The following is an 18,952-nucleotide window of genomic DNA, read 5'->3' as shown; positions in this document are numbered from 1 at the left end:
TCTGTCCGTCTCTTTGTGCCCGTCCCTCTGTCTGCCCCTGCCCCGGGCCGGGTCTGTCCATCTCTTTGTGCCCGTCCCTCTGTCTGCCCCGGGCCGGGTCTGTCCGTCTCTTTGCGCCCGTCCCTCTGTCTGCCCCTGCCCCAGGCCGGGTCTGTCCGTCTCTTTGTGCCCGTCCCTCTGTCTGCCCCGGGCCGGGTCTGTCCGTCTCTTTGCGCCCGTCCCTCTGTCTGCCCCGGGCCGGGTCTGTCCGTCTCTTTGTGCCCGTCCCTCTGTCTGCCCCGGGCCGGGTCTGTCCGTCCCTTTGTGCCCGTCCCTCTGTCTGCCCCGGCCGGGTCTGTCCGTCTCTTTGTGCCCGTCCCTCTGTCTGCCCCGGGCCGGGTCTGTCCGTCTCTTTGTGCCCATCCCTCTGTCTGCCCCGGGCCAGGTCTGTCCGTCTCTTTGTGCCCGTCCCTCTGTCTGCCCCGGGCCGGGTCTGTCCGTCTCCTTGTGCCCGTCCCTCTGTCTGCCCCGGCCCCGGGCCGGGTCTGTCCGTCTCTTTGTGCCCGTCCCTCTGTCTGCCCCGGGCCGGGTCTGTCCGTCTCTTTGTGCCCGTCCCTCTGTCTGCCCCGGGCCGGGTCTGTCCGTCTCTTTGTGCCCGTCCCTCTGTCTGTCCCGGGCCAGGTCTGTCCGTCTCTTTGTGCCCGTCCCTCTGTCTGCCCCGGGCCGGGTCTGTCCGTCTCTTTGTGCCCGTCCCTCTGTCTGCCCCGGGCCGGGTCTGTCCGTCTCTTTGTGCCCGTCCCTCTGTCTGCCCCGGGCCGGGTCTGTCCGTCTCTTTGTGCCCGTCCCTCTGTCTGTCCCGGGCCGGGTCTGTCCGTCTCTTTGTGCCCGTCCCTCTGTCTGCCCCGGGCCGGGTCTGTCCGTCTCTTTGTGCCCGTCCCTCTGTCTGTCCCGGGCCAGGTCTGTCCGTCTCTTTGTGCCCGTCCCTCTGTCTGCCCCGGGCCAGGTCTGTCCGTCTCTTTGTGCCCGTCCCTCTGTCTGCCCCGGGCTGGGTCTGTCCGTCTCCTTGTGCCCGTCTCTCTGTCTGCCCCGGGCCGGGTCTGTCCGTCTCCTTGTGCCCGTCCCTCTGTCTGCCCCTGCCCCGGGCCGGGTCTGTCCGTCTCTTTGTGCCCGTCCCTCTGTCTGCCCCTGCCCCGGGCCGGGTCTGTCCGTCTCTTTGCGCCTGTCCCTCTGTCTGCCCCGGGCCGGGTCTGTCCGTCTCTTTGTGCCCGTCTCTCTGTCTGCCCCGGCCACGGGCCGGGTCTGTCCGTCTCTTTGTGCCCGTCCCTCTGTCTGCCCCGGGCCGGGTCTGTCCGTCTCTTTGTGCCCGTCCCTCTGTCTGCCCCGGGCCGGGTCTGTCCGTCTCTTTGTGCCCGTCCCTCTGTCTGCCCCGGGCTGGGTCTGTCCGTCTCCTTGTGCCCGTCCCTCTGTCTGCCCCGGGCCGGGTCTGTCCGTCTCCTTGTGCCCGTCCCTCTGTCTGCCCCTGCCCCGGGCCGGGTCTGTCCGTCTCTTTGTGCCCGTCCCTCTGTCTGCCCCTGCCCCGGGCCGGGTCTGTCCGTCTCTTTGCGCCTGTCCCTCTGTCTGCCCCGGGCCGGGTCTGTCCGTCTCTTTGTGCCCGTCCCTCTGTCTGCCCCGGGCCGGGTCTGTCCGTCTCTTTGTGCCCGTCCCTCTGTCTGCCCCGGCCCCGGGCCGGGTCTGTCCGTCTCTTTGTGCCCGTCCCTCTGTCTGGCTGCCTTCCCCCCCCCCCCCGCCCCCGGGGCCATACCCAGCCCGCCCGCAGGCCCCTTCCTCCCCTCCCCGACCCCCCCTGCGCCCGGAGGAGCCGGAGAGGGGCCGAGGCCGGGGGGCGGGGAGCCCGCCCAGGTCCCTCCCCCCGCCAAGGGCCCCCCCCCGCCGTGGGGAGGGGACACCAGCGATCCCAGACGCCTTTCCCTTTCCTCCGCCCTGACTGACAGCCGCCCCAGCCAGTCGCCACGGAGCCAGCCGCGGGGACGGACCCGACCTCCCCCCCCCGGCCCGGGAAGCCCCCCCGCCACCGCCGCCGGGTCCCTGCGGCTCCATCCCCCCGCGGCGCAGGTACGGCGGCCCCCGCCTCCCCCGGGGCTGGGGGGGGCCCGGACGCCTGGGTTCTCCCTCTAGTTCTGGGAGGGGAGGGGGGTCTGGTGGGTTGGAGCAGGGGGCGCTGGGAGCCCGGACTCCTGGGTTCTCTCTCCGGCTCTGGGAGGGGAGTGGGGTCCGGTGGGTTGGAGCAGGGGGGGCTGGGAGCCAGGACTCCTGGGTTCTCTCCCCAGCGCTGGGAGGGGAGTGGGGGCTAGTGGGTTAGAGCAGGGGGCGCTGGGAGCCCGGACTCCTGGGTTCTCTCCCCAGTTCTGGGAGGGGAGGGGGGTCTAGTGGGTTAGAGCAGGGGGCGCTGGGAGCCCGGACTCCTGGGTTCTCTCCCCAGTTCTGGGAGGGGAGAGGGGTCTAGTGGGTTAGAGCTGGGGGGCTGGGAGCCAGGACTCCTGGGTTCTCTGGGAAGGACGTGGGGTCTAATGGGTTAGAGCAGGGTGGGCTGGGAGCCAGGACTCCTGGGTTCTCTGGGAAGGACGTGGGGTCTAATGGGTTAGAGCTGGGGCCGGGGGGGGGGCGAGGCTGGGAGTCAGGCACTGCCTTCTTTGTCTGTACAGCACCGGGCACACTCCAGCTCAGGTCCCAGCACACGCTCCCTAGGCCCCGCCACAGCAGAAAGCAGAGTCCTTCTGCGGCATTGGCCCACCCAGGTTGTCCCAAATCATGATTTGGTCCCCACAGAACTGTAGAACTGGCTAAGAAGCCACAATATTATTTTAACCAAATAGCAACCATTGGGGCTCTTTCTTGGCCTTTGGGGCTCCTGGTTTTCAACCTTTCCTCTGTTTTTACAAAAACTAGAAACTTATTTATTTTACTTTTGAATGAAACTGGGAGTCTCTCACAGTCCTAGGAATCTGGGAGCTGGAGATACAAGAAAAATACCAAACATGGCAAAACTTTTCCAGAGCTGGGGATAGAACCCAGGAGTCCTGGCTCCCAGTCCCAGCCCCTCCCTGCTCTGACCACAAGACCCCACCCCCTTTTCTCCTGTCTGTCTCATTTCTATTCTCATTTCCATTTGTTCCTCCTTTACGATGCAGGAACGAGCTGGCGTGTTCCTCCTAGAGCCCCAAATCATCTTACCAGGCCCAGTTGGTGTCAGCAGTGGGATCACCGGCACACAAGTGACCTCAGCACAGGCCCTGTGGGGACAAGACCAGTGGCCTGGAGGTTCCCAACTGACCTACCAGGGAGTCACCATTGGGGATCAAGAGTCGGAGTGGAGAGTCAGCTACCGTCTGCCCACTGAGCTAAGAAAATGGCCGCCACTCAAGAGGTGCCTCCCCCAGCCCTGGGCCTCCATTTCCTGTATCCGCTGGAGGAGACGATGGCACCACGGGTGAAAATGGAGGAGCCCGAACCAGTAGGCCCAGAGCCGGGCTGGGAGTGGGAGGCGGCCAGCAAGGCACCGTGGCTGGTGCAGGCTGGGACCATCGGGGAGCTGCTGAGGTGGGCGGCTCCTCAGCAGGCCCGGCCTGAGGAGACACCCCAATGCTGGTGGGGACAACGGTCGCCCCTGGAAGTCCTCCCGCCCTGGGAGAGCCCCACCCTGCCGGACAACAGCGCCCTCTTTGGGCAAGCAAACGACGCCTGTCCATGGCCCCGAGGGGAGCGCTTGGCACGACTCACGCCAACCCTCGGCGGCGAGGCCTTCAGCAGCCCACGGGCCGGGGATGCCAAGGATTATGGGAAGGTGAAGGCGGCCATCTTGGGAGCGGAGAGGGCAGCCATCTTGGGAGAGCAGTTAACGCGACTCACGCCAACCCTCAGCAACGAGGCCTATCGCAGCCTAGAGACTGGAGATGCCAAGGATTATGGGAAGGCTGCCATTTTGGGGGTGGACAGGGCGGCCATTTTGGGAGTGGACAAGGCAGCCATCTTGGGAGAGCCATTAACGCGACTCACACCAACCCTCAGCAGCGAGGCCTATCGCAGCCTAGACGCTGGAGATGCTAAGGAATATGGAAAGGCAGCCCTTTTGGGGGTGGACAGGGCGGCCATTTTGGGAATGGACAAAGCAGGCATCTTGGGAGAGCAGTTGATGCGACTCACGCCAACCCTTAGCAGTGAGGCCTATCGCAGCCTAGAGGCCGGAGATGCCAAAGATTATGGGAAGGCTACCATTTTGGGGGTGGATAGGGCTGCCATTTTAGGAGTGGACAAGGTGGCCATGTTGGGAGAGCAGTTGACACGACTCACGCCAACCCTTAGCGGTGAGGCCTACCGCAGCCTGGGGACAGGAGATGCCAAGGATTATGGGAAAGCTTCCATTTTGGGGGCAGATAGGGCAGCCATCTTGGGAGTGGACAAGGAGGCCATCTTGGGAATGGACAAGGCGGCCATCTTAGGAGAGCAGTTGACGCACCTGACGCCAGCACTCGGTGGTGAGGTTTACCGGAGCCTGGAGGCCAGAGATGCCAAGGGTTATGAAAAGGCCATCATCATGGGAGAGCAGTTGACACAATTCATGCCAAGCCTCAGCAGTGAGGCCTACCGTAGCCTAGAGGCTGGAGATGCCAAGGATTATGGGAAAGCTGCCATTCTGGGGGCAGACAAGGCAGCCATCTTGGGAATGGACAAGGCAGCCATCTTGGGGGTGGACAAAGCAGCCATCCTGGAAGAGCAACAGACACAATTCACGCCAACCCTCAGTGGCGAGGCCTACCGCAGCCTGGAGGCCGGAGACACCAAAGATTATGGCAAAGCGGCCATCTTGGGTGTTGGCAAAGCAGCCATCTTGGGAGTGGGCAAGGCTGCAGCAGAGAGGTGGCGCCAGTGCTTCCGAGGCTTCAGCTACCAGGAGGCTGGTGGACCACGGGAGGCCTGGGCCCGGCTCCGGGAGCTCTCCCGCCGCTGGCTGGAGCCCCAGCGCCGCACCAAGGAGCAGATCCTGGAGCTGCTGGTCCTGGAGCAGTTCCTGAGCATCCTGCCGGGGGAGATGCAGAGCTGGGTCTGGGAACGAGGCCCCGAGACCTGCGCCGAGGCCGTGGCCCTGGCCGAGGGCTTCCAGCGGGGTCGGCCGGCGGCCGGGATGTGGGAGCAGCAGGTGCAGGGGCGGGGAGGGCGTCTAACCCGTGGCCTGGTTCTTCTCAGGCTGTGATGTGGCACCGTCTGACCACACTGAGCCATCCGGGGCCGCCGCAGACAGCAGCCTGCCCTCCCCGATATGCCCAGGCAGGCCCCTGGGGGCACCAAGCCCCTGGGCATCAGAAACACCCCCCCACGTGGTGCTTGGCCGCGGCACTTGGTCTTACTGCTGGTCCTCTCCATGGTGCGACAGGCTGCCAGGCAGTGGAGATGGGTGGGGCGGGGGTGGCCCCTGGGGCAGGTGGGGCAATGGGGTGGCGGGTGGGAGGTGAGTTGAAAGGGTCGCAGGAGGAGTGCTGTTGTCACCCCAAGTGAAGTCTGGTCTCTTCCCCGGGGATTTGTGGGTAGGGAGAGCGGGAGGTCGGGCCCGGTGCCTCCCCCGGGGCAATGTGGGTAGTGCAATGGCAGAGCCGGGGTATTGTTCTGTGACTCCCATGAGCCTTTGCAGCGCCACCAGGAAATGAGTGATGGTCCATGCTCCCCATGGCTGTGTAACTCTGTGGAGCGCAGGGGTCTCCCCTTGTCACCCCCACTCCCTGCCCCAGTTATCATTCACACCCTGTTTCCGCCATGACAACTTTCCCTCCTTCCCAGGTCACCGTGCGGGTGAAGGTGGAAAAACCCAGCATGGAGGAGACGCCGTGTGCAGGAGCATCATGGGAAACTCCCGCGCCCCCGCTGCCCCGTCCCCAGGAGGGGGCAACACTGAGCCGGCCCGGCCCTGAGCTACCCTGCATCCCCAAGGAGGAGCCCCAGCCACCCCCGGGTATGAAGGGAATGGGGGTGCTGGAGGTAACACCTCCAGGACAAAGCACCACTGGGAGAGGAGGGGTCCCACAGGGGCTGGGGGGACAGAGGGGCACTGTGAGTATGCAGAGGGCGGTGGGAGACATGGGGGGGCATTGGTGCATTGGGAGGGCTGGCTGAGGGGGACAGAGCCACATGAAGGGGGTTAGTGCCAGCCCCAGGGGACTGTGGGTAGGGAGGGCAGGGGATTGTGGGTAAGGATGTCAGTCATCCCAGGGCAGGGGATTGTGGGTAAGGATGGCAGGCATCCCAGAGCAGGGGATTGTGGGTAAGGATGGCAGGCATCGCAGGGCAGGGGATTGTGGGTAAGGATGGCAGGCATCGTGGGGCAGGGGATTGTGGGTAAGGACGGCAGGCTTCGCAGGGCAGGGGATTGTGGATATGGCAAGGAGGTGCCTTCTCGCTATCTCATGTCCCCTCACGCTTGGTCTCTATTCCTCATCCCTCAGCAGCAGCCGTAATGGAGGAGGCGAATCCACAACAGAAAGGTCCAAAGGAGGCCAAAGTGCCCAGCACCTGCCCCCCAAAATCCGATGGGGACAGGAGCCCTGGGAATCAGGGTAGGGCGGATGTGCCCCAGCCGCCGAGGGAACTCACCCAGCATGCCCATGACCCTGATGCCGTGTCTGGCTCCCACCCAGTCCAGGGGCCTCACCTCTGCCCCCAGTGTGGCCGGAGCTTCCGCCAGAGCTCTGCCCTCTTGGCTCACCAGCGGACCCACACTGGCGAGAAACCTCACCAGTGCCCGCAGTGCGGGAAGAGCTTCTCCCGGGGCTCCCAGCTTACCCGTCATCTGCGCATCCACGGGGCGGAGAGATCCCACCGCTGCCACCAGTGCAGCCGCAGTTTCTACCACAGCTCCGAGCTGGCCAGGCACCGGGCCTCCCACAGCAAGGACCGGCCCTACGGGTGCAGCCAGTGCGGCAAGAAGTTCCGCTGGCGCTCGGACCTGGTGCGCCATCAAATCACCCACACCGGCGAGCGCCCCTACGGCTGCCCGGAGTGCGGCAAGAACTTTGGGCAGAGTTCCCACTTGGTGAGGCACCGCAGGACCCACACGGCCTGAAGGAGGTTGTTATGGAGGGCCACCTAGAGGGGCCCATCTAGCCTGGCCTCAGGGACCACGTCAGCTGGATGACTCCGCACCCAATGACTCCCACATCCAGACCGTATCTGGTGGCTTAGCTAGAGCACGTCTCGTAGAGGTCCAGTTTTAGGCTGGAGCAGAACCAAGGACCACTGAGCCTAGCCTCCTCTCACCCACGATGGCCAGAACCAAATAGGACATAGGATTGGCCAGACTGGTCCAAGGGCCATCCAACATTCTCTCCTCTCCAACAATGGCCAGAACCAGAATGGGAGATCGGATTGGCCAACCTGGATCAAAACCTTAATGGCCCTGGCACAAAAAGTAGGAATACACTAATGAAATATGCTGATGACACACAAATTGGGGGTGCACATCATCCGTACGGTGGAGGACGAGCTGGAGAGACAGGAGTAATAGAAACGGGATGAAATATAATAGGACAAAATGCCAGGTCGTAGCCTTAGGGAATAATACCAAGAAAGGCTGCTCTGAACTGGGGGTGAGGGCTCCCTGGTTGGAAATGACATGGGAGGAGAAAGACATGGGTGCGTTTGTCGATTGCAGGACAATAAGCCACCAGTGGAAGGCAGCCGGGAAAGAGGCCAAAGCAATCCCAGGATGGGTGGGATGAGATATTTCCAGCTGAGATCAGGAAATATTGATCCCACCTCATCTGGAATCCTGTGTCCAATTTGGGTTCCCCACGTTGAAGAACGAAGGACCAGGTGCAGAGAAGGACCGCTGGGAGGATCAGGGGACTGGAGAGTCAGGAGCTTGGCATGTTTAGCCTCAAACGCAGCCTGCGAAGGACACTTATTGCTCATCCGGGGGGTGGGGGTGGAGGAGGGAACCACCAGGGAAGTGAAAATAAACGAAATTGAAACAAAAGTTTCCCTTCTGACCTTTGCCAAATAAAATGTTTCCGGTTTTCAGGTCCATCTTTTTCCTTTCAAAGGTTCCTTGCAGAAACAGCAAGACGCGCTCCAGATTGAATCAAAACATCTTTCCAAGACAAAACGTTTCCATTTTTCGACCCAGAAACAACGGGTGTGAAGGTTGCTTTTCTGTTCTTTAAAAAAAAAAAAAAAAAACAAAGGAGGAAAAAAGGGCTGAAAACGGATACGGTTTGGGTTCCGGGAGTGATTGTTGTTGACTTGTCGATTCACCAAAAACTATTCAGTTCAACCTGAAACCAAACCCCCTCCTCCCCCGATTTTTCAGGCTGGCCGACAAACGGAAAGAATCCATCCTCTGTCCCGCTCTGCGTGTGAGTTTGGGCTTTCCCAGCTACGCCCGCTCTCCGAAACAGGCTAAATCCAGCAGCTTCAGATGAAGGTGTGAGAACCCCGCAGCTCTGGAAAACTTCCCCTTCCGCATTTGGTCTCCTCCTTGCCTTGCCCATCTAGAGCTTGCCTCAAACCATGAAGGTTTAATAGCCCTTCCCAAAATGCATAGCGCTTTGCTGTCCTCATGAAGATCCCAGCCTTCTTTGAGCCTGACTGGACGCCTTGGAAGAGCTGGGGATAGTACCCAGGAGTCTGCTTGATGCACGAATGTTCGATGATCCAATTTCTTTTCTCCTTTTAGGGAGGCTCAAGTCACCCCTGAACCTTCTCTCAGTTAGGCTAAACAGATCGAGCTCCTGGAGTCTCTCCCTGTAAGGCAGGTTTTCTAATCCTTCAATCATTCTCGCGGCTCTTCTCTGACCCCTCTCCAGCTTCTCAGCCTCCTTTGAGAATAGTGGGCACCAGAACTGGACACAGGATCCCACCGGCGGCCAAATGCCGAGGGAGAATAACCTCGCGGCTCCTACTCCGTCCAATCTCCGATTATTTGTCGCCGCGCCTACCGCAACCCATGGGACTGAACAGCGTGGTCTCTAAGCATGGGGCGCGTCCCTGGGGTTAACTGGTGGTCGGGGGCGGGGGAAGATCTAGTGTGGAAAATTATGGCTGCCTCCACGCTCGGAAAAGAAGTATCTTTAACCAGGGGGCAGCTAATACATCACCGCTTCCTAGCCGGGGCCTGTGCACAGGTGGTTTCCAGGCCTCGGGTTCCCCTGGACCTGCTCCCGCTCGGAGTCTGCCATGAGTTAGTGCCCACGGTTCGGCTCCCCCGCGGTTAATGTCTAGCAAAGGCCGGTTTTTCCGATGCTGTTTCCGAGCCGGGGCCAGCAGACGGGGAATCCGCAGCGGGGCCGAGTGACGCCGGAGACGTCCGCTCATCGCCTCGGCCCTCCTCACCCCAGCATCGGACGCGGGGCTCGTCTCCAGTTCATTAGCTACTGCACCCCTCCGCGCCCGCCCCCACGGCACGCAGCTTGCTGGGTCTCCGTTTGCCCAGCTGGGAAATGGGGAGACGGATCCGGCTTTTGACAGGAGGCTCTTCGGGGCAGGGACGGGCTCTCACGCTGCGTCTGGGCCACGCCCAGCGTGAGAGGGCCCGAGATCTCATGGGGGGGTGGGGGGGTCTGTGCAGCACCAGGTGCAACGAGGGCCTTGATTTTGGTCAGGGGCAGAGACCTTTGCAGCCCCCAGCGTGACGGGGCCCTCATCTCGGCTTGGGGCGGGGGTACTGATCTCGGTGGGGGGAGGAGGGGAATGCCCGGCCCGACCTTGGTCTGTAGCTGTCAATTTAATACAGATAATAAATAATAAACACCTAAATAAATCTTTTCTTCTTGTGTTTCCCAGAAATATGTCAGTGTCACGATCCCATGTGTGTCAGTTTCCTATGCCAGGCAGCCAGACCCCTTGCATCCATGGGCCTCAGAGGGCCCCAGCTGGTGTAAATCGGTGGGAGAACCATGGGCATCTGGCTCTAACCCCTAGACCCCACTCCCCCCCCCCCAGAGCTGGGGAGAGAACCCAGGAGTCCGGGCTCCCAGCCCCCCCTGCTCTAACCCACTAGCCCCCACTCCGTTCCCAGAGCTGGGGAGAGAACCCAGGAGTCCGGGCTCCCAGCCCCCCCTGCTCTAACCCACTAGCCCCCACTCCCTTCCCAGGGCTGGGGAGAGAACCCAGGAGTCCGGGCTCCCAGCCCCCCCTGCTCTAACCCACCAGCTCCCACTCCCCTCCCGGAGCCGGGGAGAGAACCCAGGAGTCCGGGCTCCCAGCCCCCCCTGCTCTAACCCACTAGCCCCCACTCCCTTCCCAGAGCCGGGGAGAGAACCCAGGAGTCCGGGCTCGCTGGGGCGATTTCCCGCCGGACACAAAGGGGTTAAAACCATGGAGCTCAGCAGCGTCCTCCCTTTTGGGAGGGGGCTCTGTGACGTCACAAAGAAGGGCCCTTCCCCTCCCGCAGCGGGGGCGAGCCCGGGAGCGGGGGAGTCTCAACACCCCCCGTCCGGCTTTGCGGGGCGCTCTTAAAGGGCCAGCGCCGCCCCCGCGCAGCGGTGAGTCCGGGCTGGGAGCTGCGGGCGCGGAGGGGGGCCGGCAGATGTCAGCTCCCCACCCCCCATCAATCCGGAGTCACCCCTGACTGCAGTGGGAGCAGGGCTAGGTTCTGATCTCAGCTCCCCCAGAGTCAATCCAGAGTCACTCCTGATGACTGCGGGGCAGGGCTGGATTCTGATCTCTGCTCCCTGGGGTCAATCCAGAGTCACTCCCTGACTGCAATGGGAGCAGGGCCGGGTTCTGTTTTGAGTTTTCCCTGGGGTCAGTCTGGAGTCATTCTTCATTACAATGAGGGCAGGAGCTGGCTTCTGATCTCAGCTCCCCTGGGGTCAATTCGGAGTCACTCCCTGACTACAGTGGGGTCCTGATCTCCGCTCCCCGCACTGTGTCACTCCAGAGTCACCCCTGACTGCAACAGGGACAGGCTCGGGTTCTGCTCTCAGTTCCTCCGGGGTCAATCCGGAGTCACTCCTGATTACCATGGGGGCAGGGCTGGATTCTGATCTCTGCTCCTTCTAAGTACCACCTTAGACCGTCAGACTGATTATTTAATTAGCGCTACTTAGTCCCTGCACAGACTTCTCCCCACCTGTCTGAGCCCGGCTGCTCAGTGAGGGGCCTTTTATCGTTCCAGGCGACGGGGAGGCGCGTGCTGCCGGTGGACGAGGGGCGCAAGGAGATCGACAGGGACGCCATGCCGCAGAATTGCGGAGCCGGTCTGGCCTTGCCTAGGGGCCTGGCTGCTCGCCAAGCTGGGACGGGCTCGGTTGGGTCTTGGAGAACCGAGAAGGTCTTTAACCCTGTGATGGCCCCTCGTTCAGACACTTCCAGCCTGCGAGGGACCCTGGGGACCATCTGCTTCGGCCTCCCGCCTCACCCAGGCCAGACGTCCCCCCCGGGTGATTCCTCCGCCCAGCCCGTATCTGATGGCTGAGCTAAAGTGGGGTTTTCAGACAGACACCCCCACCCCCGGGACAGGCCTCTGAGAGATGGAGAATCCATCATATCCCTGGCTAGGACCTTCCAATGGTATCCCACCGTCCTCCTCTGCCCCACTGACTCCAAAGGAACAAGGCCCATTGACCCCAGCTGGGGTCTGGCCCCACTGACTCCACCCTCTCCCCATCTTTCTCCGCAGGCTTCCCCCTCCCTAAGGCCGACGTGAGGTGGATGGAGCGAGGGGAGGAGCCGTGGGGCCCTGATCTCCCCTCCCCCGAGGCTGTGGGGACCCCAGGTGAGACCCACACAGGTGAGGAATGAGGGAGACCCATAAGAGGAAGGTCAGAACTGGGGCCCTTCCAAACCGTGTCCCCTGACACTCGCTGTTACAACCTTCAGCACCAGCGCTCCTGGCCCTTTCCCACTCCTCCTGGCCAGCATTGGGGCCCCAGTGTTTTAGAGCAGGGGGCTGGGAGCCAGGACTCCTGGGTTCTATCCCTGGCTCTGGGAGGGGAGTGGGGTCTCGTGGTTAGAGCAGAGGGGCTGGGAGCCAGGACTCCTGGGTTCTACCCTCGTTTTAAGTTCCAGTCCAGGGGAATCAATTTGCTTGCTTCTCCTCCCGGATCTCCCTCCCGTCTCTCTCCAGCAGTTGCCAAGGTGGCCGCACCCCCGGCCCCCCGCCGCAAGCCGGCCGGCCGCTCCTACCAGTGCCCGGAGTGCGGGAAATCCTTCCGGCAGAGCTCGCACCTCCTCCAGCACCAGACCACGCACACAGGCGAGGGGCCCTACCGCTGCCCCGACTGCGGCCGGGCCTTCAGCCAGAGCTCCGACCTGGTGCGGCACCGGCGCGTCCACACGGGCGAGCGCCCCTACCGCTGCCCCGACTGCGGCCGGGCCTTCAGCCAGAGCTCCAACCTGCTCCAGCACCGGCGCGCCAGCTCCGGCGCCCGCCCCTTCCGCTGCGTCCAGTGCGGCAAGGGCTTCGGCCGCAGCTCCCACCTGCTCAACCACCAGGCCACCCACTCCGGCGAGCGGCCCTTCGGCTGCGCCGACTGCGGCAAGCGCTTCGGCCACAGCTCCAGCCTGCACAAACACCGGCGGGTCCACGCCGGCCAGCGGCCCTTCGGCTGCGCCGACTGCGGCGAGCGCTTCCTGCAGAGCTCCGACCTGCTCAAGCACCGGCGGGTCCACGCCGGCGAGCGGCCCTTCGGCTGCGCCGACTGCGGCAAGCGCTTCCTCCAGAGCTCCGACCTGCTCAAGCACCGGCACGTCCACACCGGCGAGAAGCCCTACACCTGCGGGGAGTGCGGGCGCGGCTTCAGCCAGCGCTCCCACGTGGTCAAACACCGCCGGGTCCACAGCCGGGGCGAGCCCTGACGGGGGGGAAATGGGGACAGATCTTCTTCTTCCGTTTGTGCAGCAAGTATCTGCATCTGCCCTGGGTTGTGCGGCTGCGGTTGGGGGTTGCCCATGAACTTGGCGGGAGATCCAAGCCGGCGGCTATTTCATGAGGTGTTTGTGACGTCTTGTGAACGCCATTCGGCTTTCCACGCTTCATCAGTAAGGCCCGTGTCTTCTGGCACCGAAAACAGCCTCAGTTCAGATTTGCGAAACTTTGTCGTTTGGAAACGTCGGTGATGCCTTATTTTAATACAAAAAAATACACGTATCGGCAAACAGGAGCAATGTGTAATCCTTTTACAGCTCGAAAATGCGGTAGCCCTATGTTACGATGTTGACAGACACTTGGGCGTTTTTTTCACAACCAAAATGGTCAGTTTTAGAACATAAGAAATGTGTGACGTGATCGTTGCTATAAATACAAAATTCTTGCCACGCAAGAGAGTGCAATTAATATAACAGTTGGATTATTGTTTTATGCAACGACCTGGCAGCTCAGGGGAATTTGGAATAATTACAGTTCTGCTTAAAGGACACGAAGGTGTTGTTGCAAATATCTGTATATCGCCTATATCAGCATACAAATAGTCATTGACACCTGGTTAGGACACATGACAACTCATTTGGGCATCCGTCCTCATGGTTTCCAATGACATGCTCAGATAAATTGGTTAGTCTCTAAGGTGCCACAAGTCCTCCTTTTCTTTTTGCGAATACAGACTAACACGGCTGTTCCTCTGAAACCTGTCAATGACATCCAGTAACACTGCAGGGTTAGCTCTTGTCCAAGTTTGGCCAAACTGCATTCAGCATCGGCTGCTTGTCAAAAGATCACGAGCAATCTGGCTAAGTTGTGGCAAACCTTCCTCCAAAAACTGGAGAGAGAAATGTCATTAGCCCGAGGAAGTCCATCTCCGGTGTTCAGGTAAACGGCCCACTCCCCCCCAGGTACAGATCACGGCAGCGGGATACAGGAACTCCTCACTGAACGTCGGCCCGGTGAACGTTCTTTCGTCGCCGGTCAATTCGGGAACAGGCTCTTTGAAAGTTGCGCGCTGCTCCCTTAGAACGTGGTTTGGCAGCCGCCTGCTTTGTCCGCTGCTTGCAGGAAGAGCAGCCCGTTGCAGCGAGCTGGGGGAGGGGCTTGGAACCAGGGTGGGCCGGCAGCCCCCCCCATCAGCTCCCCTAAGTTCCCTGTGAGGCAGCTGCCCAGCGGGCTACTGATCGCTGGGCCGTTCAGCTGTCCCTCCCCCATGGCCCTGCGCTGCTCCTGCCCTCTGCCTTGGAGCTGCTCCCCGAGCCTCCTGCTTGGGGGGGAAGAGGGGCGCTAATGTCAGGGTGTCCCCCTCCCGCTCCCCTGCTCCTTCACCCCATCTCCACAGAGGTGGGGCGGGGGGGACACGACAGGGCTCAGGACGGAGGGAGCTTGCTGGCAGCAGCCGCTGTCTCAACTTGCTGATCTACTTAAAAAGGCAATGTACTTAGAGTAGGGTCAGCGTACTTAAAGGGGCAATGCATTTCTCAGGGTGTGTGTCTCTGTCTCTGTGTCTCTGTCTCTGTCTGCCATGCTGTCTCCCCTCCCTCCATTGTGCTGCCTTGTAGAGCATGAGGCTACACTAACAACACTGTGTTAACCCTCGAGGGCTCAGCCGAGTGCTAGTTCATCGTTTAGCAGTAAGGCTTCCCCTGGGAAATATCCCACCCTCTGACTCCACCACCTCAACCAAGCTTCACAATTATCATTGCTGTGTACCAGTATTAAATTGTTTGTTTAAAATTTTATATACATCTATAAATAAAAAATATCGTCTTTTGTCTGGCAAAAAAAGTGTCCCTGGAACCTAACCCCCATTTACATTAATTCTTATGGGGAAACTGGATTCGCTTAACACTTAAAAGTTGCATTTTTCAGGAACATAACTACAACGTTAAGCGAGTAGTTACTAAAAAGAAAAGGAGTACTTGTGGCACCTTAGAGACTAACCAATTTATCTGAGCATGAGCTTTCATGAGTTTTCGAGTAGTTACTGTATTCTGTTCATAGTCACTGACGTTGTGGGAGAGAACACAACCTTGCTTGGAATCAAGGACTTTCACATCACAAAAAAATCTCTATGGTGGCTGTTTGTATGTAAGTACCTCCTACACTTTCTCTGCACAACTTTGGAAAACTTGACACTTGAGATTGTCCAGGGCATTCTGTCCTTTGTACTGAAGTATTGCCAGCAGATCAGATGCACGGTTGTACACTTCTGTTGGGAACATTGACCAGGATTCAAACCCACGTAGTGTCTGAACCCGTGGAGTTGCTTCTGCTTGGATAAAAATTCAGTCTGCCGCAAGCGAGTCACTCGGCAATAAAACACTTAGCTCCTCTAAAATGGTAGTTGTGTACACTGATTTCCCGAGCAGCGACCCCCTTATAGTGCTCCACATGATTGTCTATGGCTTTAAGCCAAGTTGTTAATCTTGTTACATCCGGTTCCGGAGGTAATCTTGGGCTTTCAACCCCCTGGTCGATAAGGTAGTCTCCGAAATGAGTGCATATGAGTGAGGGGTAGCCATTTTCGTTACAGCACACAGACGGTCCACTTCTGTACAGAGACAGCGCCAGCGCTCGTCTAATACAGCTGTAATGCGTCCCCCACAGGTCACATCAATGCAGTTGCTTAAAATGTCACTTAAACTGTCTTTGAATAACTTCTGCATGTCGGTTGCATTACCCGTCACATAAGCCACTGCCTTTAAAAAATCACTTTTGTGTAGGACAAGTGTCTTTATAAGAGCTTGCACAACTGTGTAGTAATGAACATGTTCGAACTCCACTGTTTCTATGAGCTTGGCAGCAACTGGGCAATCTTCTGAAACCTGCATCCGCCGTATTAGAATATTTGCAACATGCCAGAGTAGGCTGCCTGGAGAGTCATCCACAATTACAGCTATGTGCTAATCCTTCCATTCAGTGCTCCGTTGTGGCTTGTTTAGTTCAAAGACGTAGGGAATATGGACTCGTCATATTTAGGAACTCTCACATTTTGGGATTATCTGGTTTGCCTAGTGGGATATCTACACTGCCACCGGCCTCCATCCAGTCTAGTACTGTCATTCCCCTGGATTTCTGATTTTCCTTGTGTACACGTGCCAGTAATTGGGTGCTGTGGCTTTGCAGCTGTCACGTCTCCACTCTCTGTCCTTCATTTTCCTTTTTCGGTGCGGGAACATGACGACCTTTCAGGTGGTCACCTGTGCGGCCCTTTTTAACATGGTCAAGAACTTTGGTGCGAATTGTGTACAATAACTTCCCTCCGCCCACATGGAGCACGTCGGGGCTGAATTCTTTAACTTTCTCCTCCGGCGTAACCGGGCTAGGCATTGGTAGGGAACAGCTCAAATGGCCAAAGTACAAGGTGGAAAATCGGAAGGAATGGGTGATTCTTGAAATCAAAAGTAATTTTGGAAGAACTGTGGCAATATCTGGAGAACATTGGCCCTGTTCATCAGGGTCGAAATCACATTGTGGAAGGTTAAGCGCATGGGTCCGAAAGGGTTTGCGTGACTTCAGGTTGTGCTGAGGGACGTTGTTAAGGTCCTGGTGAATGGGGAAATGTTCGTTTCCCTTGATTTGCTGGACTTCCTGGAGGATTGGAGCAAATGGGTGAGGGAGCAATGTACGACCGCACGGGCAGCCAGGGTGTTGGGGTCGACTTTGCGGGCTCCAGTATGTGACCCCCGGGGTACAACCTGGAACTGTGGGTGCACCGTGCCACCTTAACTCTCCAGCCTGGGCTGTCTCACACAGTGCAGTGCCAGTGACATGCAGCAAAGCCCTCCAGGCGCTGCGATCACTCAGCCGTCACCAGGTGGCGCTCCACACCCAGCTGAGTTGCATGAATTCTCCCTGAGCCACTCACGAATCACACAGAGAGAGGCACCAGCCAAATCCCCCCAGCTCCCAGCCTTACACCCCAGAAATATACCGTCTTGCACTGCTCAAAACTACTTGGACAGTGCAAGCTCATGAATTGGTTCGCCACTCCAACAAAGGGTAGTGGTCATGCAACAACCCTTGTTAACCTGAGCTGGGAGTCTCTAAACATGTCAACCCAAACTGCCCTGTTTTAGATAAAACATAAACCAGATTTATTCACGACACAAAGACAGATTTTAAGTGATTATAAGTGTTAGAATCGCAGTCTAAATTCAATTTCTGACCTCTGTGCCTATTTTTCACTTTAACAGACTAAGCAAGATTTGAATCAAACAACTTTTCTCACCCCACTGGATGTTCCAGGCAGCTCACAGTTCTCAAAACACAGGCTGGATTCCCTTCCCAGCCTGGGATCAATCTCCCGGGCTCGCAGTCTTTGTCTTCCAGTTGATCTTCCAGGTGTTGAAATGGGGGAGGTCAGAAGCCAAGTGGTGACGTCATCGACCCTCATTTATACTTTCTCTCCGGGTGCTAGAAAGCTCCTTGCTGTGATGTGAGGGTCAGGCAGCCCCCACTGGATACATGTCGTCTCTGAGGAGTCTCTGGGAGGGCCACTTGGGAGAGTGCCTTCTCCTTGATGGGCCGTCAACGCCTGTCTGGCCAGTGTAGCTGCTCCTTCGTCCCTACTGAAAGGCCGGTGGTGGGCATCTCTCATCCTCGCCACATATTTCTGTAACCAACACAGAGCAAAACTTCATAACTTCACATACAATGGCAACACGCACAGTCCAACAGGATAGTCGTGTTCAACAGATCACTTCTCAAATGATACCTCACAAGGCATTTATTGTACAAAACATACGATTACATCACAGGGTTCCAGGGTGGTAGTTTGAGGTACAGAGTGTCACAGCATATGGGTGGGGGAACAGCGTGTGACAGCACGGGCAGACTGGGGGTTGGGGTTGACTTGAGGGCTCCAGGGATTCACTTCATTGCAGGGTCGGTCCAGTTGGCACCAACAAGTCGAACGTGGCTACTTCTGATCCGTGCCCCGTGGTGCGCCGGACTCAGCTACAGAGGACACAAGAGCCATCACTGATGTCCGTAGCACTGATGTTGATGCTCCCCAGCTTGTGCCCGCGTTTCTGGACCAGGTCGACCCTTGGCTTTGTCTTGGCAGCCACCTTCTTCAGATGGTTGAGGAAGGTTAGCATGCGAGCCAGCTTCAGGCCGGGATAGGTCACGTCGCACAGCATTGCCGCAGAAGGACACTTTCAGGATGCACTTAGCGTTCATGTTATCAAGATGGGATGCAGTGACTGTTGGTTTGTGGCAGGGTTGGCTTGAGCCTCCGTTTCCGGAGATATTCCTCCCTGGTGTTTAGGTCCCCGTTCAAGGTGGACTCAACGTCATGGAAGGTGGCTGCTTGCATTGCCAGGGCGAGGTCACCTGCATCGGCAGATTTGCGCGACTTCGGTGGCGGCATGTCGCTCGTGTAGACGCTGAAGAGCGTCGGCGCGAGTACTGAGCCTTGGGGCTGTCCGTTGTTGACGAACCGGGGCGAGATGACTCTGTCGCCCAAATGGACATGTAGCCACCTATTGCTCAGCACCGTCCATAGCAGGCATAGTGTTTTGTGGTAGTGGACGATCCTTGCGAGCGTCAGCATCTGGCCTTTAATCCAGACCAAGTCGTAGGCCGATGACAGGAATACAAAGGCTGCGCCCGTCTTAGATTTCTTCTGGAATCCAGCCGCCATGTGCATCGCAAGGGACAAAACTTGGTTGCGTTTAGGCCGGAATCCCGCTTGTTCTTCGGGGATCACTGAGTCGACGGGAGGGCTGATTCTTTGGAGGATCATACGTTCCAGGCGTTTGTAGGTCGTGCACAGGAGTGATATCGGCCTCTAGCTTCCCGAGTCATCCGTTGGCTTCCCCAGTTGGAATATGGCACTGACGATTGCCTCCTACCAAGCTTTTGGGATGATTTTGGTGTAACATTTCGCCAGCCATGGGAGTCCCTTGGGACCTACTTGATGAAGAAATTTCAGGGGGATACCATCTCCGCCAGCCAGCTTCCCTTTCTACATTGGGGCTAAACCTTCTTTATTTCATCTGTGCTGATGGCGGTGGGGTCGTGTGGAGAGACTGGTCATTGGCTGGTGTAGCTGATGGT

The 18,952-nt window shown here is 58.8% G+C and overlaps 2 protein-coding genes across 2 annotated transcripts in view; both read left to right on the top strand.

Moving 5' to 3' along the window:
* Positions 1–1,983: 1,983 nt before the first annotated feature.
* On the top strand, positions 1,984–13,333 carry LOC102947627. Its single transcript, XM_043548294.1, has 6 exons — positions 1,984–2,091; positions 3,168–5,173; positions 5,809–5,980; positions 6,471–7,084; positions 11,141–11,387; positions 11,768–13,333. The coding sequence occupies exons 2-6, from the start codon at positions 3,386–3,388 to the stop codon at positions 12,820–12,822; spliced, it is 3,876 nt and encodes a 1,291-aa protein (XP_043404229.1). The 5' UTR covers positions 1,984–2,091; positions 3,168–3,385; the 3' UTR covers positions 12,823–13,333.
* ZNF771 (zinc finger protein 771) overlaps positions 10,399–18,952 on the top strand; it is a 19,621-nt gene continuing 11,067 nt past the window's right edge. Inside the window, exon 1 of the mRNA XM_043549684.1 lies at positions 10,399–10,498. The gene's annotated coding sequence lies outside the window, so the exon portion shown is untranslated. The remainder of the gene's footprint in view (positions 10,499–18,952) is intronic.

This window comes from Chelonia mydas, chromosome 6 (genome assembly GCF_015237465.2).
Source record: "Chelonia mydas isolate rCheMyd1 chromosome 6, rCheMyd1.pri.v2, whole genome shotgun sequence".
NCBI lineage: Eukaryota > Metazoa > Chordata > Testudines > Cheloniidae > Chelonia > Chelonia mydas.
This window is presented reverse-complemented; position numbering and strand designations above follow the sequence as displayed.